We start from the raw sequence: 24,764 nt of genomic DNA, 5'->3' as shown, positions 1-24,764 counted from the left end.
ATGTAGTCAATAGCAATAACTAGCTGTAGACATGGACAGTAGAGGGCAGCACTGTTTAAGAGGAGCTACAGTCAACTTTAAATAGTAGCCTAGTCCACATCTTCAAAAGTAGGTAGGTAGGTCTACGTAATTGGTGTGGTCGCCTACGACAACGACACTGACTGTAGTGTCGACGAAGTATACATCAGGCCTTGCATGCACCAGCAGACCATATAATGATAATACATAGAATAAGTAGCCTATGTTACTTTATTGCAAAACACATAGGCGGCCTACATTACAATAAACATGTCAGGGAGAGAGTGCTAGCCTTTTGCAGGTAGAATAGGCTACATATTTTGCGTCTAGAATGGTGTGCTAACTCTGCTTATTTATCCACCTGTTTGCTAAGCTTTTCACTGTGTTCCACTTCCTGTCTTTTGATCCAATGAAATCCAATGAAACCGGTCAGATGACTAATGATATCCAATGAAATCCGACAGGAAGTGGAAAACACACAGCCAAGAAACAGGTGAATAGAGAAGAATGAAAGTTGAGAGCCTGAGCAAGGCTGATCATTTTTGCTTCTTGTAAATAATGTAACGTTCTTTTCAAGAAAGCAGGGATTTCACATTTTCCCATCTCATACCACTCTAGTAGGCTAAAGCCTAGTAACTACTAGCTGTAGAATACAACTCTCGTAGACGTATTTATGATTCTGACGTTGACGTCAGAATCATAAATACGTACGAGAGTTGTATTCTACAGCTAAGTAACTACAGTATAAGGGCGCGTGACACCTGTAAGAAATATACAGAGGAGGAGGAGGAGGGGGGGTGTCTTTTATTCATATGCTGCAGCTGCATTGAGTTCCACTTCAGATATGAACACTATATGAACGTGCGTGCGTCACCCTGAGGCCTTCGTGTAATTAAATCATACTTGAAATATTGACACAATATAATGCCAGCCTGTCCTGACATGACAGCATGCACTGGCTTTGGGTAGCCAGATACTTACTCAAACATACAAAAACAACAACCACAATTAAGTGACTTTAATAATAATAATATATTTGATTTATACAGCGCTTTTCTAAGTATCCTACTCAAAGACGCTTTACATGTGTGTGGGGGCCAGGGTAGAGGCCAAAAAAATACAACTTTATAAAGTTGTAGTTTTTAGGAAAAATCAGAAAAGCAAATGATAAGAATTAAAAGCATAGAACACTAAAAATAACGAGTTGATATCAAAGTCAACTCGGAAAGGCTATTCTAAACAGGTGGGTTTGTATTTACTCACCTGCGCCCTCTACAGATCTGGTAAATGGTAATATATATTGACCAGATCTGTAGAGGGCGCAAGTGAATGAATAACATAATTTCCATCTGGCGGACGGGACATATTTCATTTTCTGCCCAAAAAGTGTATTATACGGAGAAGGTGGGGTCCTGAGAGGCTTCCCACCCTGGAGAACAACACAAAACAGCCTTTGTTTCTATGAGTAGCAAAATAGTTTCCTTTATTATTTTTTTTACTAAAGTTGGAGACCTCGCACAGCAGTGGAACTTTCAGTCCATGGGAATATCACCGCTGCTAGTGCTAACAGAGCGTTAGTAGAGACTAGATAGGGGGGAGCCAGGTTATGCAGTTACTTGAGGTGGTGAGCAGCATTTTAAAGTGGACTCTGTTTGACGGGCAGCCAAACCCAAGAGTCCTTTTTTTTGTTGCTGTGGGCTGATAGCTCTAATAGCCTACGTTTACTTGGGATAACAGGCTACATTCGGACTTTAGAACATATTGTTTTCTTACTTTGACAAGGAGCGCTCCTGTGTGCAGTGATGTAAAGTAAGTACATTTACTCAAGTAGCCTGCCTATAGCTACTGTACTTAAGACTTAAGTACAATTTTGAGGTATTTTTTACTTTACTGGAGTGTTTACAATGATCAGTACTTTTACTTCTACTCCATTACACCTCAGAGATAAATATTGTTCTTTTTACTCCACTACAATTATTTGAAAACTTTAGTTACTAGTTACTTTGCAGATTTTGATTATTTTCACAAAACATACATGAACCACTTCAGCCAAATTGGCCAAATTGGCCATTTGAAAATAGTATACATTTTATACATTTGAAAAGTTGTGAAATGGGACATTCTGCATAATGAGTATTTTTCTACTTTTGGTGCTTAAGTAGCCTACATTTTGATGCCAATACTTTTGTACTCTTACTCAAGTCAATTTAGAATTCCGGACTTTTACTTTGTACTATTGTAATAGAGTATTTCTACATTGCAGTATTGATACTTTTACTTAAGTAAAAAATGTGAGTACTTTTCCCACCACTGCCTGCCTGTGTGTTTGACTTGGAGGCGCTCTCTCTCGACAGGAGCGCTCCTGAGAAAAGCGCGCTCGCATCTTTGCATTTTCTGACACGCAAGAAGAACGAAGGAGTGAATTCCAATTCCCACCGTTGTTTCTGCGCCATTAACAGAGAGAGGATCGGACACTCAACCTGGAAGGACAACAACATTAACGCATTCCAAAGACGACCTGAACATCGTTTCATGTGTAGCTGAAGAAACAACGTGACCATGGCTTCATTTGAAGTAGTATATTGATGCCAACCTGCGATCGGAACCTCGACGGTGATCACGCGTAAAGTAGGTTAGATGCTAGAAACGTTGTAGGCCCACATATTTTATATAGTTTTGGGGAAATCGGGAGACGAGAAGCTGGACTTTCCAAATGCTGTCAAGTACAGTTGCCTAAAAACCATGGATGACATTATGGACGTAAACGCCGTGTTCGTGGAAAAGCACTTTGGGTGATGAACTGAACTCACTTGGATTGGGTTCGGCCGGCGCCAGAGTGCTGGATTCGGACATCAGATATGAAATTAAGTGGTTGGTCACACTTGTTTTGTCTTTAATGAGGAAGGATCACGAGACATGGGGTGAAAAGCTGAGATGATAGACTCTGGGGACATTTTAACGTGGGAGGGAACATCTTTTTTTCTCTGTTATGTAATGCTCCACAAATCCTGATAATTAGAGGTAGATCATAGCTAACTACTCCCCCACACCCCTTACCCCCATTTCCCTGGTTTGCCAAGCTGCTATACAATGTAAATGAAAGCTGTTTTAGGGAACAAGTTGGTTTATTTTTTAAGGAAACATCGAATGCTGATAAGAATCTGGTAAACTTGATCATCAAATAGCCTATCAGTGGCAGCATCATCAACTCCAAATGTCCCTGTCTCCTTTGGCCCTATATTGTATTCTGAGTTTTACATCATAATGTTTAATTGATTGAATTGATTGATTGATTTAATTATTCATACTTTGCATTGACTCATGATGCTTGAAACCCTGGACCTCTGTGGTGTTGACTTGGCATCAGCTCATAACATGGGAAACCAGAACATTTGTTGCATTTTATATTTAATTTTCTTTGAATGGTGTTGCAGCATTTTCAATGGATACTGACTAGTCATAATCAGCCTCCATTTGCGGCGAGATTTGTGGACATGTGATTATTTTTTAACACCGCAGCACCCTTTGTTCATGTGACCTCTTGTTTCTGAACCTGTGACATCTATAGTTCATCTCCCCCGTCACCCCAGTCCGTCCCTCCCTCCGCCCCTCTCATCTGGGGCCGGTGGGGGGGGTGGTGGTGTCGGTACCATTGGTACCATGGAGAGCAGCCCGGAGAGCCCCAGCCGTGCAGTGGAGTACCTCTTGGAGCTCAACAACATCATCGAAAGCCAGGCCAAGCTCCTGGAGAGCCAGCGCCGGCGCATCGAGGAGCTGGAGGCGAAGCTGAACCGGGTCAGCCAGGAGAACCAGGACCTGCGGCAGGTTAGAACCCCTGACACCCCTGAGCAGAACCACACCCCGGGCCAGCCTCTGTCTCTGCCCATCCATCATGGCGGTGTCGGTAGCAGTGGTAGTTCCCCGCCGGCGCCGGCAGTTCCAAAGACCCCATCACCATCATCACCATCAGCACCAGCAGCAGCGGTGGTGGCAGGGCCTGTGGCGGCGACCCCAGGCCCTGGCAGAGAGCGGAGGACCCACACCAGGCTGACCCGAGGCCAGTCTTGCAGTTCTTCCACGACCGAGCAAGAGCGCAAGAGGCTGGAACATACAGACAGCACAGATGGCCACGGCACCTCCACCATACGCAGAAAGTAAGTTTCTCTGTCACTGTCACCTCAGGTCCCCTGCTGTTTCACGCCGTCAGCTAGGGTACACCAAGGAGTGGTGTTGATGATGATGATGATGATGATGATGATGATGATGTTGTTGCTCATGTTCATACAGACGGAGATTGAGGTAATGACCATAGTGCAGAAGTGTAATATCTGGCTTGGCTTTTAAATATACTTTTTTTAACCGGCAATATACTTAGTTGACCGGAGTCCCCCAGGGCTTTATACTAGTCCCACTACATTTTACGATCTGCACTTAGGCAAAAATAGCCGAAGAGAAGCTTCACCGCGTTGTGAGCTTTCCCCCCCCCCAGAATAAAGACGGCAGGTTTCAAGTGGTTTACTGCATGTTCTTTTATTATAATTGTTTGGCTCAGCTGACTCTGACTCTGGTCAGAGTTAATCCTATATCTGTAATGGAAGGAATATTTGAATCCCCCATTATGATACAGTATAGGCTCAGGGCTGTAGGATTACCACTGCATGCTTTTAAGTGGTAGCGGCTCCAATTTAAGCATAGCGTGTATAACAGAGAGAGAGGGTGAGAGAGGTGAGAGGGAGAGAGAGTGAATGGAGTGGAGAAAGAGGGTAGGGAATTAGACAATATATGGAAAGATCAGTCTTGCTCTTTCGTTATTCATTTGATAGTCCTGATGCAAGTTTGCATTGTACGAGAGCAATGTTTAATTGTAGTGCGTGGGATGCTTATTTGTCTGTGTGTGCACTGATGTACTTTAATTAGTAAGACATGAGAACAACAGTACATGGAAGTACAAATTCACAATACAAGGTCTATGTGGTTGCGTGTGTGTGTGTGTGTGTGTGTGTGTGTGTGTGTGTGTGTGTGTGTGTGTGTGTGTGTGTGTGTGTGTGTGTGTGTGTGTGTGTGTGTGTGTGTGTGTGTGTGTGTGTGTGTGTGTGTGTGAGGGAGAGACCATGTATACATATTTATCGTATGTGTGCTCTGTGTGTTAGCCAGTGAAAATCTACAGTGTACTTACGTAGTTGTCCTGGGGCCTCCTCCTTTTTTCCCTCTACACCATCGCTTTGCCGAAAATAGCCAATCTACAAGCTAGCTCACAACGCATCTCAACACGAACGTGTTGTGAGCTTATAGATTCGCTATTTTTGCCAAATGTTTGCCCAAGAATAGAGATGCTAGGATTCATGTTGTTATTGTGGGCATGTGATTTAATTAGTGGGGGTCATTTAATTTGCATTTCATCTGGCTTCAGTGGACTGTAAGGTGTGTAGGAGTTGTGCGACCTCTTGGTCCAGGTATAGGTTCATTATATGCACAGAAAGGCCCCTCTGGCTGTTCTTGAACTTTTCAGACTTGCGAAGGTATATCTACCCACCGCATCCGGTCCAAACACTGAAGGACAGGCTGATCTGCAGGTCACAGTGTTGGAAGCAATGCCTTGGCAAACAATAAATTCATCTGTTATCTGTATTCAACTAAACAAACACGCACTAACACGCACGCACGCACGCACGCACGCACGCACACACACACACACACACACACACACACACGCACACACATGCCTGTAGAGTCTGCTTATGTTGGCAGTGTTATTGTAAGCTTCGTGAGTAGGCAGCAACTGGTGTGGAAAAAACAACCACAATGAAATAGAGTGGTTTGTTTCTTAGTGATAGTAGCCCACCTCATCGTTTCTTGTATGCAACATTTAACAGCATATTATCATGACTGGAATATGTCTCCATGTGTCTGCCTTCTTATGGTCACAATCCATTAGTCAGTGATTGATTCAGATGAGACCAAATCCCTTATTGATTGGAGTTTCTCTTCCACCTGATGCCTCGCTGCTTCCCTGCTGTCGTCCCGTGGGGCGAGTTAGTCACTAGATCCAAGCACATATTAGGTGTTTATGTGGGCGCTAAATGCGGCGATGAATTGCAAATGTAGATCATGGTGATTCTCCCTCGTTAATTGCCAACAGTAGCTGTGGCTTATTTGAATCCCCACTTTCTGAGACGCAGACTCAGACAAGCGTGTCACCAGAAGTGTCACATTTAATAAACGGCAGCCAGCGGCGCTGTGGGCCCATGTTGTCCCTGCCTGGATGTGAGTCACAGCCCCCCCCATCCAGCTGTACTGTACATTAAATTGGGACTATTAGCTTAGGGTCAGTGATGGAACCTCGACCCTGATAACAAGAACACAGTGTTTACATTGGCCATGCTCCTGTCAATCTACAGACAGATTAGATCAGAGAGAAAGAGAGAAAGTGAGAGAGAGAGTGAGAGAGAAAGAAAGAAAGAGAGAGAAGTGAGGAGAGAGAGAGAGGACTACAAATCATTGTATGTATTCCTGCACCTTTAAATACATTGCTGCTATTTGTCCCAAAGGTTTTTGCAAAACATTGAAATACTGCTGTCATTTTGTTTCAAAAGTTTATACCAGGCTATGTGGATGTATAACTATTTCTGACAGAAAATGCACAATTCTTATGGTTTTGTAAGATAGTTGCAATGTAACACAGCTCTGTTTACACATTTCTTTATTCCCATTTAATTGTACATACATTGTTGTCTCCGCCAGGCCGAAGACTGTTTTGCACCCTGTCCGTCCGTTCACCCATCCGTCCGTCCGTCCGTTTGTCTGTCTATGAACAGCTAATCTCTGGCACCGTTGGCCCAATCGACATGACACTGTGGACACACACTCCCTGGATGTCAGATTTTCATTTTTTTTGCATTGGCCTGTTACAGCGCCACCAGGAGGCAGATTTTTGCAAAACACATTTTTTGATATTACTCCTATAGATTTTGTCCAAACATCACGCAAATCGATACACATTATGTCATGTGATGTGATCAACACGTATCTGTCCGATGTTTCATATTCCATCCTTGTTGGCTAACATTGGCATCTTAGTTTAGCAGGAGTGGCTCGTTTTGAACGAAATGCCTCAAATCATAAACACAGCGTCCGATTGCCGTGAAACTTTGCACTCACATTCCCACTAGGCAGAGGAAGACATGCCACCCTTTTCACATTGTCCTGTTATAGCGCCACCAGGGGGGCGATTTTTGCAAAACAATTATTTTGATATTACTCCTACAGATTTTGTCCAAACATCACACAAATCGGGACACATTATCTCTGCGATCAAGACGGATCTGTCCGATTTCTCATCCTTATTGGTGAATTCCGAACTGGCCCACAATAACCTACCTGACCTGGCGGAGACCTGTGCTCCGAGGAGCACTTTTTCTGGTTTGGATTGTTTTGATCCACTTTTGCTTTGGCAATGTAAACGTATGTTTTCTCATGCCAATAAAGCCCTGTTGAATTGAATTGAGAGAGAGGAGAGAGAGAGACAGACGGTGAGAGAGGAGAGAAAGAGATGGAAGGAGTGGGGAGATGGACAGAAAATGACTGAGCGACCCTGTCTCAGCATGCTTTACTCTAAAAGAGAAACCGTGGAACACACACACTGATCCACCATCTGTTAATGGGTTGAGAGAGAGACCGGGGGAGGGGGGGAAGGGCCATCTTTGATTCTGTCCAATTAGTTTTTGGTCGTGGCTGCAGGAGTGATTGGAGTTGCGTCTGGTGTGTTTTTTTGATTCATAAACAATAGAAAGGCTACATGACCGTGTCAGCGATTCGGGGTCCCCTGCGCGTGCATGGTGGTGACATCATCAAAACTAAGCAGCTCATTTCCTCTCCTCTGTCAACAGTGGAGCATCAAGATGTGGCTCAAATCCTCTCGTCCTCTTTGAATATGTGACCCCCCCAATTTAATTGAATTTAATTTCTTTGTATTCTTATATCAAAACCCAGTAATTGTTTTCTTCCTGAAAACAAAATGTGACGTGTGCTTATGTACGCTTGAACTAACCAATTTCAACAAATAATATTGTGACATCCACCCACCAATCAATGTTCACAGACAGACAGACAGACAGACAGAGACAGACCTTTATTGAAGTGTAGGTGTCATAGCAGCACTGCAGTAGGGATGAAACAAATGATTTTGTGAGAGGAATCACATTTTTTGCCTTTATATTACGGTTCATATGTGGGAGAGTGTGTGCCACACGACTGCACGTGTGTGTGTGTCTGCGCACAATGGCATGTGTCTATTGCCTGCCTTGTGCCTAAGCACGTTCGTGCAAGTACACACCACTTGTGAAATGGGGAGGGTGAGAGATTAATTAGTGTGACCAGAGTGTAATTACACTGGCCCAGGGGTGATAATTACTGCTGTGTGTGTGTGTGTGTGTGTGTGTGTGTGTGTGTGTGTGTGTGTGTGTGTGTGTGTGTGTGTGTGTGTGTGTGTGTGTGTGTGTGTGTGTGTGTGTGTGTGTGTGTGTGTGTGTGTGTGTGTGTGTGTGTGTGTGTGTGTGCCTGCGTGTGTGTGTGTGTGTGTGTGTGTGTGTGTGTGTGCGTGCATGCGTGTGTGTGGTGTGTAATTGTATTATAAAAATAATAATACCTATAATTTATATAGCACTTTTCTGAGTACTCAAAGTCGCTTTACAAAACAACAAAATAAAACAACTTTATTAAGAAAAACTTTTTAAAAGGTTAAAAGCTATAGAAGTCTATAGGGTCTCCAACCACTGCAGATGTACAGTACTGGTTATATTGTATTAACATACGCTACGATACATGGATTGATTAAAATAACATGTTATTCATTAAAATGATAAGTTATGGATTGCAGCTTTAATTGAACTGTGAGAGTTAAATGAACAGTATTTCACAGTGTACAGTTCACGGGGCCACCTCGAGGTCTGGATGATAGCGGGTGTTGAGGTGTTATGTAACACCCAGCCAAGCCCTTGCTGCTCTGCTGTCATGAAGGAAGGTGCTTCTGTCTCCACCTCTACACCTGTGGTGGTCAAAGTGGGATGGCTCAGGGTAGAAGACAGGGTTAAAACACTTCCTTTAAAACAGCCCTGAAAATTCACCTTTCAGGCGGTCAAAGGGGGAGGTAGTTATCACTTCTCCCTAAGACAGGCTACCACCCCCCTTTCTTTACCTCCCCCCCTTTATTTTCTAGTTAGTACATAGTGTTTTATATTTGTGATGATATTGAATTTTGGTGTTATTTTTTATATGTTGTTGAATTGAACACGTAGGACCCCAATGGAAACAAGACTGCAAGGACCTTTTTGGTGTTATTCTTTTAGACCAAGTGTACCAACTGTACTCGTGCTGTTTTGCATTTCTGTCCAATAAAATATTCAATCAATCAATCAATCCGGCAGGTACCCCCAGGGGTCCTTGATGGGGTTCCAGGGGGTCCCCAGCTAAATGATTGATAGTTTGTCAGTGCTGGAAAGTAACCAAGTACATTTACTTAAGTACAATTTTGAGGTATTTTTACTTTACTGAAGTATTTCCAATTGTCATTACTTTTACTTCTACTCCATTAAATCTCAGTGGCAAATATTGTACTTTTACTCCACTAAAATTATTTGAAAACCTTAGTTACTAGTAGTTACTTTGTAGATTTGAATTATTATTACAAAACATACATTAATCACTTATATATATACTTACTTTGTGAGCTTGTAGATCTGCTATTTTCAAAAGATTTTTAATTCATTTTAGACATAATGATAACTTAATATAGATAATATATACGTGAAAAGGGACATTCTGCATAATGAGTACTTTTACTTTTGGTACTTCAAATATATATTTGATGCTATTCATTTAGAACATTTTGATTACCAGACTTTTTACTTGTAACAGAGTGTTTCAACATTGCAGTACTGACACTTTTACTTTTTAAAATTTGAGTACTTTTTCCACCACTGTGGTCCGTGGCCTAATGCATGCGGGGCCCTTGAAATTAAAACGTTTGAGAACCGCTGCTCTATACCTCCATCACTGCCATCCTCCTCCCTCACTGTCCTCCTCCTCCATCTCTGCACACTGAGGACTTCCTCTGTTGTTCAGCAGGGAGACACTCAGAGAGTGTTTATTTAAAGCCTGATCTACACTTCTTGTTACGACGGTGTCTTGCGCCGGAAATAGCCGATCTACAAGATCACAACGGGTCGCGGGCGCTGTGCGCGCTGTGAGCTAGTGGAGCGGTTCATTTTGGCGCCCTTGTACGACAGCATAAATTAGGTAGAATGATGTGGAGAATGATGCTTATGGGCTTTTGTTTCAGTGGAGGACAATTGTGTTGCATCTCCTTCACACTTACTGTTCCCTCTTGTCTCTCTCTCTCTCTCTCTCTCTCTCTCTCTCTCTCTCTCTCTCTCTCTCTCTCTCTCATACAAACACTCCCTCTATCTCTCCTCCACACTGTTTCTGTTTCCCACTGCTGCAGATATGACTCAGAGACGACAAAGATGCAGAAATAAATTGCTTTTGTGGTTTTTCTCAACTCCTCCCTTCCTTATCTTCTGCTTATTCTGACTAAAAGAGCAATCTGCTCCCTGAATGTCGCTGATTGGACGGCCGATTATCTCCACCAGGAAATAATGCTTCGCCTGTGTGTGTGTGTGTGTGTGTGTGTGTGTGTGTGTGTGTGTGTGTGTGTGTGTGTGTGTGTGTGTGTGTGTGTGTGTGTGTGTGTGTGTGTGTGTGTGTGTGTGTGTGTGTGTGTGTGCAGCTTATCTCGCATGCATAGGCCTACTACTAGGCATCAGCATCATATTTCTGTGCACGATAGCAGGCCAAGGAAGGACCTTGATTATCAAAAAGAAATCAAAATCAGTCATCAACAGCTATGTCTTTTTTTTCTATTCTTTTTTCACAAAGCAATCATCCCTCCAGTCTTTAGCCTCTTTTACAGAGACTAGAATGCACGCATCAATTAAAAAATAACATGTTTTGGGTGATGTTATGATTGTGATCACTACTTTTTACAAGTATGTATGATGCAGCATGTATGATACTCGCTGAGGAAGGCTTGACACGGAAACACGTCCGTGTATGCTGCCCATGCCTTAACCCATTAAAACCGGGAAAGCATCTGTGTCATTTTAGATTTTCGCGTTGGCTATCCAAAAATAGCAGACATACAAGCTCGCTGCGAGCTTGTATATCTGCTATTTTTGAATATTTTAAAAAAATCTTGAAACAACTACTGGTTTAGAAGGCATTTGTAGAATCAAAATCACTTGTCAGGACACTGAGGGAACGTTGCTCTGGGGGCCAACGTTCGGTCCGCTCTGCTCGGTCTGTGTTGACATGCACCACGTTGGTGGACAGTAATCTGTTCTCTCTGGAGCTGGAGCTGTGGTTTGCGTTTTACCAGTGGTGGAAAGTCAAATCAAATCAAATCAAAGTTTATTTATATAGGATATTTAACATGACCAGGTCAACCAAAGTGCTGTACAGGTAAAAAACAAAACAAAGCGCAAACAATGCAATATAATCAGACAATGGCATATAATGAAATAAGCACAAACAAAACAAACATTAGCACCAGTAAGGGAAAGACAGGGCTACATCAGCTATCACTGAGGGCCAGGGAGAAGAAATTAGTCTTTAGTAAGGATTTAAAAATAGCTATCGACTGGGCAGCTTTGATACATACAGTATGGGCAAATTATTCCAGAGCCTGGGGGCAGCCACCGCAAAGACTGGTCACCCCTGTTTTTGTGGGTGCTGGCAGCACCTCCAGCAGCAGCTGGTCGGCCGACCTCAAGGCTCTGGGTGGGGAGTGGTCGGAAACGAGATCAGCAAGGGATGAGGGTGCCAACCCATTTCGAATTTTATAAACAAACATTAAAATCTTAAAATCCATTCTGAGGCGGACAGGGATCCAGTGGAGCGAGGCCAAGACTGGAGTGATATGGTCTCCCCACGCACACAAATCATGATGACATAAAAGAGACAGACAGATATACACACTATTATTCAGAACGTCATACAATCAGCTTACAGGTTACTGGCATGAAAAGTAAAAAATATGTACAAGACAAAAAAAAATCGGGGGGGGCATTATCGAATTGCAGCGTCCTGAAGGTGTTTCTTTAGGGCAGTTTTGAAAGTGAGTAGGGTTTTACACTCCTTAACTCCTTTTGGTAGGGCATTCCACATTTTTGTTGAATAGCATGAGAACGACGAGTTCATTCCCTTTGTTGAGCCAAATCTGGGTTGAACATGATCCGTGGAGCTGCCTCTGGTGTTATGATCGTGGACTTCATTTACGTTTTGGAAGTATTTTGAAAAATACAGGTGGATCCCAATGTTATGGCGTATCTTGAAGACCAGGCCCATTGTAAGTTGCTGTACTCTATCCTCAACCCTAAGCCATCCAATCATAGCAAAATGAGCAGGGGTTAGATGGGTTTTGTGTTTGAGGCCAAGAAGTAGCCTTACTAGTTTGTTTTGGGATGTTTGGAGCCTTGTTTTTAAGGCCTTGGTGGTGTTGTGATACCATGAGGAGCATGCATAATCGAAATGACCTTGTATGAGGGCCCCTGCAAGAATTATCAAGGTATTCTTACTGACTAAAGAGGCAATGAAAAGGACTTGTGTGTAATTTGGGCTGGTTCTGAGATGTTGTTTAAGAATAATGGTACTGTAAGCGGTTCAAAGGATTGTGGTTTGCTTGATTTAAACTCAAACGGAATGCGTGTGTGTGTGTGTGTGTGTGTGTGTGTGTGTGTGTGTGTGTGTGTGTGTGTGTGTGTGTGTGTGTGTGTGTGTGTGTGTGTGTGTGTGTGTGTGTGTGTGTGTGTGTGTGTGTGTGGGAGATGTATATGTGGGCGGCTGTATTTTCCAGGCAGTGTGAGCACAGTGTGAATGATCACAGATTATATATATATACGTACTGTAGAGTCTTCACTTCCGCTGTGAATACTGTAGTACATATGGTCACTCTCTCAGCTAGTATCCATTATTTTCTTCGCGATTATTCTGTCGATTACTTTTTGCTTGTGTTTGTGAAGAGACTACGGTAACTTCAAAGGGCTTTCCCTCCCTCTGTCATTCATGTCACAACATTCTGAAGGCATAGCTGTCATATTTGTTGCTCTAGTGTCAAGTTTGCTTGCGGTGAATAGAGGATTGATTATAGAGGACTTGGCGCTTTGAGTGAATAGTGTTTATCCACTTTAAAGGTAAGTTTTTTTTATTTTATTTTATAGAGACTGAGAAACATCCTTGGCCCAGGATTCTTTCGATATTGTGAAAGTTACGGTTGCTGTGGAAACTGTGAAACGTTCCCTGAGGCAGCTCCAATATGATGTACCACCAACAACCCCCCGCCTTCCTCTAACCCCCCCCCCCCCCCCCGCCAGGTTCTGTCACCTACATAGGGGTTTAACCACTTAAACCAGTGATTTTCAGCAGTAATTTCAAGGACCCACAGTTATGCATTAGACCACATACCCCCATTCGATTTTTAAACCTCTGGGACCCCTATCCATAAAAATTCTGTATCGTAATTTAACTCTGAGAGGGTACAAATGGAACCAAATCCCATAAGGGTGAATTTGTACACTCTCAGAGTTACAGACTCATTAGGGACAATTTTTACCTCTGGTGGTCCCCGGACCCCGTGTTGAAAACCAGCGACTCAAACCCTACAGTATATAGTGTACATTCATTGACTGAAGTCCCCCAGGGGTCTATACTAGTAGGCCCCCTACGTTTTGCCTCTACACCAAATCTCTCTCTATTCATGTTGTGCTGATGCATTGTGAGTTTGTGTATCTTACCCCTGCCCCCGGATTAGGGACGTTAGGGTTCAATAGACAGTTCAATAGATGGTTAAATCGACGCTCTTCACCTCTGCTCGTCTTGTCTCGTGTGGAATAACACCAACACTACTTGTCACTTGCTTTGTTAATTTGGCAGCTGCGTGCGGAACGCAATCATGGCTGAACAACAGGCGCAGTAAATTAGAGCCAAATTAGCACTTGGGGAGTGTTATTAGCACGGGGGAAGGTTTGTGAAAGCGAGCTGTCTCTTCATGCATCAGTGCCACTTAAAACCTATACACTTCGTTGACCAACGCCCCTCAGGGCGGCTATACTCGCCCCTCCTCCTTTTGTCCCTCTACACCAAATCTCTTTGCCGAAAATGCTGCAGAGGAGATCGTCATGACTCTTGTGGTTCAAATATTTGACTGATTGAATACTTTATTAGCAGTTTGCAAAAAAAAAAGTACAGTAAAAGGAACTGTACTGCAGGAAAGTACAGTTCAATACAAGGTCTGCTAAGAGGATTTTAAACCCAAGAAAGCCTATGGCTTGTTTCCATTGGGGTCCTTTGTACTCAATTCATCGAAACATTTAATGATAGACAAATATACACTACTATGCAAAACATCATATAAACAAAAACAAAAACAAAAATATGTACAGTAAACAGTTCAAGCAGCGGGGTGGGGTCGGGGGGGGGGGGCGTGGATTAGGCTTTGACTTTTACAGGGGCCAATTTCGAATTGCAGCCACCTGTAAGTGCTCTTTTAGAGCGATTTTTAAGGAGAGTATGGATTTACACTCCTTTACGAATGTTGGTAGGGCGTTCCACATTTTTGTGGCATAGCAGGAGAAAGAATTTAACCTCTTGTTTGAGCCAAATCTGGGTTGAACGTGATTAGTGGAGCTCCCTCTGGTGTTGTGATTGTGGACTTCATTGACGTTTCAGTTTGACAGGTACATAGGTGTCTTTGTGGTGTAGTGTATCTTGTAGACCAGGCCCAAGTTTCAAGTTGCTGTATTCTGTCCTCAACCCTGAGCCATCCCACCCTAGCAAAATGAGCAGGGGTTAGATGAGTTGTAGATGTAAGGCCAAGAAGTAGCCTTACCAGTCTGAATTGGGATGTCTGGAGCCGTGTTTTTAAGGCCTGTTATAAAGTGCGCCGAAGGGTGTGGCCGTGATGCCTGCATGGCGGAGGATAGTTTTTCACACATTTCATACATTGAATTCAGCGCTGAAGCACTTTCACATCAAACGGCTCCCTGCTGGCCCTTTTCGACTACGAAGGGTAACTCAGAACCTTTCATACCTGAAACCTCCTGTAATGTTTGTTGTTTTGTTTTGTTTTGTTTATCACAATGTGAGCTTGTAGACAGTTTTAGTGTTTTTTTTATAAGAATACATTTTGAATTCTCAGGGTCAGTACCACCTCCTGAGCAGGGCCCAACCTTTTAATCACACTGTCAGAGCTGGTATGTGGACTTCACGTCTGAATACCGGTGGTTCTCAAATTTTATAATTTCAAGGACCACCATAGCTCTGAGAGAGTAAGGGTCCATTGGAAAGCCCTATAGGAATCATTAAATGGAACCTTTAAAGGCCAGTCCACACCAATGCAACTACTTGCAACTACTTGCAAACATTATCCCCAATGCCAGTCGCAAGGAGTTGCATTGGTGTGGACGGCCTTAAAACTGTTTTGTTGCAAGGAGTTGTGAGTTGCATTGGTGCGGTTTGGCCTTAAGGAATCGGACCATTGACAGGGAGTCGTTAAGGAACCGGAATAGTTAAGGAACCGGAATCGTTAAAGTCCTAAAGGATCCTAACCTTAAACCCAACACCAGGTTTTCCAGGCCCACGTTCTTGTACTCGAAGAGCCATAGCTGTTTGTCACCGGGACTATTCTGGTGTTCAGAGGACTTTATCCATCGCTGTTCCTTACATGCACATAAGTGGCACTTTGGACGGGAAATGTTACTCAGACACTCGTGTGCATGCTCCACGTAGCAGAATAGTAATACTGGTTACCGTGGGAACGGTACTCTGTGGGCGAGAGACGTAGAATGGAGAGAGCAAGAGAAGAGACTAGAGGGTAGGAGAGAGAGAACGATAGGTGAAAGAGAGGATGGAGTGATGGCGGGACGGGAACCTGATGATAGCTGATGGGTTCCTCTTCAGGTGACCTGAAGAGAGAGGCCTGGTACTTGTGACTGAACATAAAGCGATGGAATGAGCCCTTCTGGTTCTGTCCTTCATCTCCTTTAAATGAAGCCATTTACTTATTTTTTTCTTGGATGAATCATGGCTAATTTTGAAAACACACACACACACACACACACATGCGCGCGTGCGCATGCACACATAGGCAAACATGCACGCACACACACACCAGCCCACAGATCAATCATAGCAGGTGTTGGTGTTGCGTAGATGGAGCTGAGTGGTATAGCTGTGTGCCTCCTCGTCACCGCTTTCGCCTGGCGCTCGGCGCTCGGCGAACGAACGCCCCCACACAGTCAGTCCACACTGTTGCCAAGCAGCAGGAGACTGGAGCTCCAAGTGGGAAGCAGAGAGGAGTGAGGTGCGGGTGCGGCGCGGTGCGGTGGGGGGTGTATGAAAAACACTTCATCACTTTAGCCTACAACGCAGCGTGTGTGGGGTTATCCAACTTCTCTCTTTTGGGGTAGCGATGGGGTCACAATCTGGAGGAGGTATGAAAGTGAGTTTAATCGTTACCAGCATCAGAACCAGCTTTTATATGGTCACATCACAGGTTTACAGGTGTAAAGAAGTGGGTGAAATAGTTTTTTCGCATCCGCAGTGCTCTCCCTGGCCAACAGGAGGCAATGAAAGTTGCTCTGTGACATGAAATATATATTTTTTTACAGTCCATGCATGAAACAGGTGGTTTGATGTGAGTTTAACATTGCAGGTGATGCATGTTTCTGCTATAGATAGACTCACCCACTCACCACCCCCCCAACCCCCCACGAGGCGAAGGAAGACATTTGAAGATTCAAAGCGGTTTTATTAGTCACTCTCTCACAAGTATTTGCAGTCACACGGCGGTGTGACATCATGCTCCGCAGATTGTGCCAACAACATAATATAATATTATCAACAAGCAAGGTAAAAGAACAGCTACAACGAGTAGAGAATGTACACCATATGATAGGAGAATATTGGAGCAACTGGGTTGTGCAGAACATACAGTATATAGAGCCGTGTGTGTTCTCTTGTGATGTGATATTTCCGCGTCAATGCATCCCCCCTCTCCTCCACCCCTCTCCACATCCTATTTCCATTCTCTCCATAATCTCTCATTCCTCTCCTCCGTTTCTCTTCTGTACATTATTTTCACCCTTGCCCTCCTCCACGTTCAACCCTGCTGCCTTTCTCTCTCTCTCTCTCTCTCTCGCTCTCTCTCCCTCCTCTCTCTCTCTCTATCTCCCTCTCTCTATCTCTCTCTCTCTCTTTCTCTCTCCTCCCACTCCTCTCTCTGCCACCCTCCAGCTTTAAATACCCACCAGCTTGCTTCATCCTCTCAATGTAATTGCATTCTATTTATTTTTTTATTTCTATTTTAGCCTCCACTTTCTTTACACTCTGCCGTTGGCTAGTGATCGGCCTTAAGGACCCGTTGTTGTTGCGATTTATGTTTCTTGGATTATGGTTCGGCCCTTTCCGCCTGTGCACTTAGTTTCACGACGTGTCGTGTATTATTCTGTAAGGAGAGAGTGTGTGTGTGAGAGAGAGAAAGAGAGAGAGAGAGAGAGAGAGAAAGAGAGAGAGAGAGGGGGGGGGGGGATACACCAGCAGTGTGTGGGTAGCATGTGAGTTTTGTTTCTCTATGGAGGAAGTGTGTGTGTGTGTGTGTGTGTGTGTGTGTGTGTGTGTGTGTGTGTGTGTGTGTGTGTGTGTGTGTGTGTGTGTGTGTGTGTGTGTGTGTGTGTGTGTGTGTGTGTGTGTGTGTGTGTGTGTGTGTGTGTGTGTGTGTGCGTGCGTGCGTGCGTGCGTGCGTGCGTGCGTGCGTGTGTGTGTACTTGGGTATTCAGGGACTCAGGCATTCGTGCTCGTGAAGCAGAAATAAGTTCCTGGAGTCTTGTCACTGTGACTCTCTTTTAGCCTAGCGGGATGCATTAGCTGCTGCTGCTGCTGAAATAAAATATACGACTTGCAAAACCACACACAGACTGAATGAACACGGCTTAGTGTTACGTAATAATAGCATCTGGGTTTCTCCACGACCAGCACATCTTCCTCCGAAGCTGAACAATGTTTATGTTATCTTTATTATTTTGGTTTTTATAGTTTTTTTTTATGGGTGTGTGGCTGTGTAGATGTAGGCAACTCTTGTAGGCCACATGGTTTTTCTGGTTGTCAAGATTTAATAACCACAATATTGAAGCTGGGATCAGTGAATTCCACCAGAAATACTATGTATCATAACCTTTCATGTCTATAAATAGTACACTATACAAGGAAAAAAGAATAGAATGGAATTGTTTACAAGCAATACAAGGTAAAAGGGTACTGTACAACCCACGCGTAGCGGCACAACAGCCTTCTTCAGGGTCTTTCATTAATTTACTTCCAAAGAGACTACAAAGGGAACAAGGCAACAAGGAGTACAAAGGGTTCCATCCGGTTAAATGAACACTGAGGATTTTACTGTGTACTGTAATGAATCAGGTGCTTCTCTTCAATGGGAAATCCATTAAAACAGCTGCTAGATGGGGGCACGGTGGCGCAGTCGGTAGCGCTGTCGCCTCACAGTTAGAAGGTCCTGGGTTCGATGCTGTGGGCGCTGGGGTTGTGTTCTCTTCTCCGCATCATCAGTGCCCATACCCTCCTAGGTGGGGTTGCCGAAAGGGCCTTTCTGTGTGGAGTTTGCATGTTCTCCCCGTGTCTCCTAGAGTAGGTACCCTCTCAAAACAACATGCAGTAATCCTGGTCTCTCTACTGCCTCCCCCTGGTCAGCCGGGGGGCCTGATGGAGTAACGTGTTCCTTCCATGCGCTACATCCTACCGGGGAATCTCCCCCCTGTCAGGTGATAAGAAGCGGCCTGCTCACTCCTCACGCATTGAAGGCAGCATGAGCTCAGTTCGGGGCTCTCCCCAGGCTGGCAGAGGGAGAGTAGCACCCAGGATTACGGCTTAGGTAAAATCGTGGGATAAACATTTCTAGAGAGAAAACAGCTGCGAGATTGTTCACATGTACTGTGATTAGAAACTTCTATAACATCTGCTTTAAGCAAATCACTGTGTCTGTGTGTGAATCCATTCTCAAACTGTCTCATTCTGCTCGAAGCCTTTATCTCTCACTCTGCAATCTAACTGAGACCATGGTTTATTACGCCGTTGCTCCTCAGAGGAGAGCCGTCTAGAACAGGGTCTGTGTGTGGGTGCGTGTGTGTGTGTGTGTGTGTGTGTGTGTGTGTGTGTGTGTGTGTGTGTGTGTGTGTGTGTGTGTCCCATTACCGCAGTACTGTGTTCTAGATTTTTTTGGAGGGTATACTATAACAATTCCCCCCCTAGTTCCTCCCACACGCACGGCACACACACGTGTAAAATTAATTAATGTAAAAAATGTGTGCACGCTCCACGCGGGTTTCTGCCCCGCACAAACTCGGCCAGGCCCAGTTTCACAGTAACACTGAGTACACTGATGTTACTGATTTTCTACTGTTTCTAATGTTAATCACCCTGTAACTCAACCACTTCGGAGCTGCTTTTAGCCTTGGATGCTTTTTTTATTTTTATTTATTACCATAGAAGTGCAAGGATTGTTATAAATAAATGCTGGTTAGGCTTATCAGATATAATAGCAGTGTTAACAGCGAGCATTCCTGTATCTATTACAGAATAGTATTAACTTGGCATTGAAGACACAAACTGTATTGAAGATTCAAGATTTTGCTGTGCTATGACGCGCAATTTGAACACTAATGAAGTACTCAATTCAGTGACCTACGTTCAATGAAGTGAATGGCAGGTCATTGAAATGTGTGAATTCCTTCGCCAGTAGCCATTCATTATCAACTCAAGAACAATAGCCACGCACATGATAAGCCTTCACCTCAGAGTTAGACTAGTCAGACGGTCAGACCACATTCTTGCTGTTTGTATTGCTGCGCCCCCCAGCCCAGCCACTCCTGGGTGCAGCGTATCAGATGCGTATCAACGTATCAGATACGCCGTTTCGAACTGTTTTTGAATGTATGCGGTGGCGACGAATAAAATCTGCAGGCCATACGGCGTATACAGCGTACCACGGTAGAACACACCACTGCATTACCGTCTCTATCTGCCGTTTCTCTACTCTATGTCTTCCTCTCTCTGCACTCCTCAGTGTGTCTCCTCGTCTCTCTACTCTATCTCTTCCTCTCTCTGCACTCCTCAGTGTGTCTCCTCCACACCTAAATGACAGGGACAGAGTGTCCTTGACAGCAGCTGGCCGCAGTGACAGACCTGTCATTTCCAACATGCTAATCTGAACCGCTGCTCAGCCCCATGCGGCAGGCAGAACGGGAGAGAAGCCAGGGTAAACAGATGTTGAGTGATCTGGAGAGGCCTTTTGTGTTGCATGCACGTATTACATGAGCTTGATTTTACATTTGGGTTCCCATGGGGATTCATATACCATAGAGTTTGACAATGGATTGGTTCTTTATTTTATTTGTTTATTTAAACGGGACAGAGCATATTAACAAACGTTACACAATAGTGCAATGTAAATACAATGCAATGTACATTTAGTAAGAATGCACATTTTCCTCTGTAGTCCCCACAAAAAAAGCGATAAAACAAAATTATACTACAAGAAAAACACTGACAAAGGCATAGAGATAAATAAATTCATAATATATACGTATGTATACATACGTACACATACCCATAAACACCAAAGTTCACATACTGTACATACATACCTACACGCACAAAAGTAGGTACATGTGTCCAAAATAGCAGCGAGATATAAGATAATAACCTAATTAGAAGTGCCCACAGATACATTTTTTAGCTGAGCTCAACACTGTAAAATCTACACTGATTTTACAGTGTAGATTGCGGTACTAGAGATACAAATGGTATCAAATGGGAGTTTGTATTGTGGCCTAATGCATATCAAAGTGGGGGTCCTTGAAATTAGAAAAGTTTGAGAACCACTGAACTCAACTACGGGTCCATGTGGTTCCATTTGTATACTCTCTTGAGTATATACTCTCCATTTGGACCCCTGGTGGGCCCCGGACCCGACGTTGAGAAACAGTGGATTAAATGATACATTACAGTGAAAACAACAACACCTAACACCCACTGACACCCACTCATATCTGGCTTTTGTCTTTAGTGTTAAAGATTGCAATCTGCATCCATTCCCGGAACAAATGACTCTGCAATAGTCAAAGTTTTTTTTAATTATTTTTAGTTTTTTTTTATGGCATGGCTCTGGAAGTGGGAGTGGTCTATAAGCGGGCCTGTATGTCTGTCTGTCTGTCTCTGTCTGTTTTGATTGATTGATTAATTGAATACTTTATTAGTCAGAAATGTAAACAGCACGAGGTACAGTCAGACATTGAGGCTAAAAGGATAACACAAAAAAGTCCTGGGGACTTGTTTCCATTGTGGTCTGTCTGTCTGTCTGTCTGTCTGTCTGTCTGTCTGTCTGTCTGTCTGTCTGTTTGTCTGTCTGTCTGTCTGTCTGTCTGTCTGTCTGTCTGTCTGTCTGGAGCTAATCTCACAAACTGCTGGATCGATCACACCCAACTTTCTTGTACACACTGCAGCTGTTGGTGGCAGTATTGGGATATCAAAATGTCATGCACTGATGCAGGTGCGATGCATTTTGAGGAAATTTTATATCTATTATAATGTGATTCATGCACCACTATTGAAGATAAGTGGTCTCTGTCTCTCTTCAATGTTCTGGCACATATCTGCATGCATCAGGATACTACACAGAGTAATCCTACACAGTGTTAATTGAAACATTTGATCTGGTGCGTTCGTGACTTCACTTGCCTACTTTTGTATTCAGGCTCTGTTTGACTATGCATGAGTTTCTCTTTGTTGGGTTGTCTTATCGCCTCCGCTCTCCCACTCTGTGTCATTAAATGTGGATCAAACGATGTCAACTGACACACTCGCTACCCGGTGGAGGTACACAACTTCTCTCTCTATCGTCTAAAATAAATAGTTGAATTTTCTGGATCTCAGGATCATTTACAAGCAATTCCGATGCTTTTTGAAGATTAGATTTTGGTACTGGTCAATGAGTCTCCGATGCTGCTGACACAAATTCGGAGTCATACGTCACAGATATGTCATAGACGGCTGTCGTCACAGGTTGGCCACATGAAGTCAGAGATCCCCATTGGAGCCATGCCATCGTTGAGGTGCTTCTTTTGCATCACAGGCATACAGTAGCTACAGTATAAATTGAATCCCCAGACTAAACTTCTTTGCTCACCCGAGCATCGACAATAGTGCTCTCATCCCACAACCTGAATTCACTGCTGACACACCTATTGATTCACATACATACACTGTTCTACAATTATTCACCGTCCTTTGAACCGGGTTGCAACCAACGACCAAAGGTTGTGTCCAGAGTCCAGACCAGATGAGAGAGATCTAGAATGTGATGTGGACCGTGTCCAGCTGCACCGTTCCTGGCAACTCCCCGGAGCCCAGTAGTGCCACTAATGAAACACAGAGAGACCCTCGAACAAGCAGAACCATGGCAACCACGGGTGGAGGGAAAATTAGACCCAGAATATGTTATGATATCTCCTCTAAGCCTTACGCCATAAGTTAACAGCAGCAGCCGGGCCTGATCGTTCGAGGAACAGAATGCATCGTTCCCTCACTACAGAGATACTACAAGGAGGTGGATGACACAGCAAAGGGCCTCGTCCCCTCCTGGCTATTATAGCGATACGACAAGGAGGCTATGTTTAGCTTTAGGATTTCCCACATTTAAAAAATGTGCATAATACTGTAGCCTACACACTAATTTAGGTGGGAACAGGGTATAACATTTCTCTTCCTACGTGAGTCTCCGTCTCTCTTTCTCTGCCTTGTTTAATGACTTTGTCTACATTTGTGTTCAGGCTGTGTTTGACTATGCATGAGTTTCTCTAGGTTTGAGCCGCCTGTCTCCTCGGCACTCCCTCTCTGTGTCATTAAATGTGGATCAAAAGATGTCAGCTCTGACACACTCGCTACCTGGCGGAGGTGGAGTTGATCTTAGCAGCGCTTTTCCGTTTGCTGTGACGTAATTATTGCCCGAGGGGCCTAATTTATACTCCATAGTACAACGTGTTGCTCACTGACAAGAATTGATCTACAAGCTAACAACGCGTTGCGTCGTTAGCTTGTTAGAAGTTCAAGTGACACGTCGTGCGATGGAGTGTATAAATTAAGATTTTGATTCTCTGCAGGCCACAGTGTATAAATTACATATCTACATTTTACACTTTGTTGTGTGTGTTTCATTCTTTCACTATTCTGTCAATGTGCTGCTGCTTCTTCATTTTATCTTTTTTTTTTGCTCTGACCGTGCATCTGTTCTCTGCTTTCTCTGTCTATCTGTCTGTCTGTCTGTCTGTCTGTCCGTCCGTCCTCTCTGGTCTGTCCTCTCTGGTCTGTCCTCTCTGGTCTGTCCTGTCGGTGTCAGGCCATCAGTGTCGGGGCAGCCTGTGTCGGCTCCCACCACCCCCACCAGGGGAGGCGGTGCAGCCTTTGCCACGCTCCTCCCCTCCAGTCTGACCGTTCACAGCTTCATCAGCCTCCATCAGTACTGCTGCCCCTCCGCTGACCAAAGCTCACAGGGGGACAACAGGTAAGGAGGCCTGGAAAACAAGAACCTCCTAACGTGACCCCCCCGCCCTCTCCCCTCCTTCCACAACCAACACTACCCTTAAAAAACGTAAAAAAAACAAAGCGATGTGGCTTTGGTAGAACTGCGGCTTATATAGCTACCTGGCTGCGATACAAGTCCAAATATTGCCGATAATCTTCATCAGTTGCTCCGATATGTGAAATAGTCCCAAAATGAGTTAGTCAGTTTGTCATCAAGACAAAGAGCTTCAAACTCTACTTGAATCACAGACTTGGCCAGCTGCTTTGGTGTTTTTTTTTTTTTTTTGTGAGGTTAGGGTTAGGATTAGGTTTAGGTATATTTTTGTGTGGTTAGGGTTAGGGTTAGGTTTAGGTATATTTTTGTGTGGTTAGTGTTAGGGTTAGGTTTAGGCATAGTTATGTCAACATGCAACGTCGCCATGGCGTCCCGTCATGTCAAAACTTGACTGACAGAGCGGCAAAATGTGATGCCTTGGGAGTGAGAATGGGTTGACACAGGGAGAGAGAGTTGTGGAGTGACATACAGCAACGGTCCGCCCGGCCCGGAGAATCAAACCCGGGACTCGCTGTCAGGCATCAGAGCCTCAACCACTCGGCACCCCAGTTAGCGGCACCCCAGACTTAGTACATAAACAAATTTGAACAAATGGTGGCAGAATCCACTTTGTTTGCATTAGTTATTGTACTAAACCTTCATTGACAGTACTTCCTTTATCGTGGCCAGGTAGAAATACGACCCAAGGAAGTTCTACCAAGTGTCAGCATCGCTTTGAATCCACTCAAGCGTCCCCTCGCATGTCACCTGGGTGAACACCTTTCGAGAAAACACTGTTTGTAAACCAGGGGTTCCCAAACCTTTTCAGATCGAGACGCAAAAGAGCAATTTGGTGTCTCCCTGGACCCAAACTTACAAAAATGCCTCTTTACAAGCATGCTGTCTGCTATTTTCACTCTTTCTTAAGTTGTTAAAGAAATGTATGGATTTGGTTGTTTTATTATTTTATTTTGGAAAATCTTTTGAAATGATAATTACAAAAAATATATAGTCA

At 44.0% G+C, this 24,764-nt stretch overlaps 1 protein-coding gene across 3 annotated transcripts in view; it reads left to right on the top strand.

The window, feature by feature from the left end:
• Positions 1-1,726: 1,726 nt before the first annotated feature.
• iqsec2b (IQ motif and Sec7 domain ArfGEF 2b) overlaps positions 1,727-24,764 on the top strand; it is a 60,614-nt gene continuing 37,576 nt past the window's right edge. Inside the window, exons 1-2 of one of the 3 annotated variants that reach the window (XM_084069676.1) lie at positions 1,727-1,827; positions 3,587-4,172. In XM_084069676.1, the coding sequence (XP_083925802.1) occupies positions 3,679-4,172 (494 nt within the window). In that variant the 5' untranslated portion in view covers positions 1,727-1,827; positions 3,587-3,678. Of the gene's footprint in view, positions 1,828-3,478; positions 4,173-24,764 lie in introns of those variants that run through there. The other 2 variants (XM_084069675.1, XM_084069678.1) reach the window with 2 other exon arrangements.

Source organism: Gymnoscopelus microlampas (assembly GCF_963454915.1).
Source record: "Gymnoscopelus microlampas genome assembly, chromosome: 10".
Taxonomy (NCBI): domain Eukaryota; kingdom Metazoa; phylum Chordata; class Actinopteri; order Myctophiformes; family Myctophidae; genus Gymnoscopelus; species Gymnoscopelus microlampas.
Note: the sequence above shows the minus strand (reverse complement) of the source record. Positions and strands in the feature narration are given on the sequence as shown.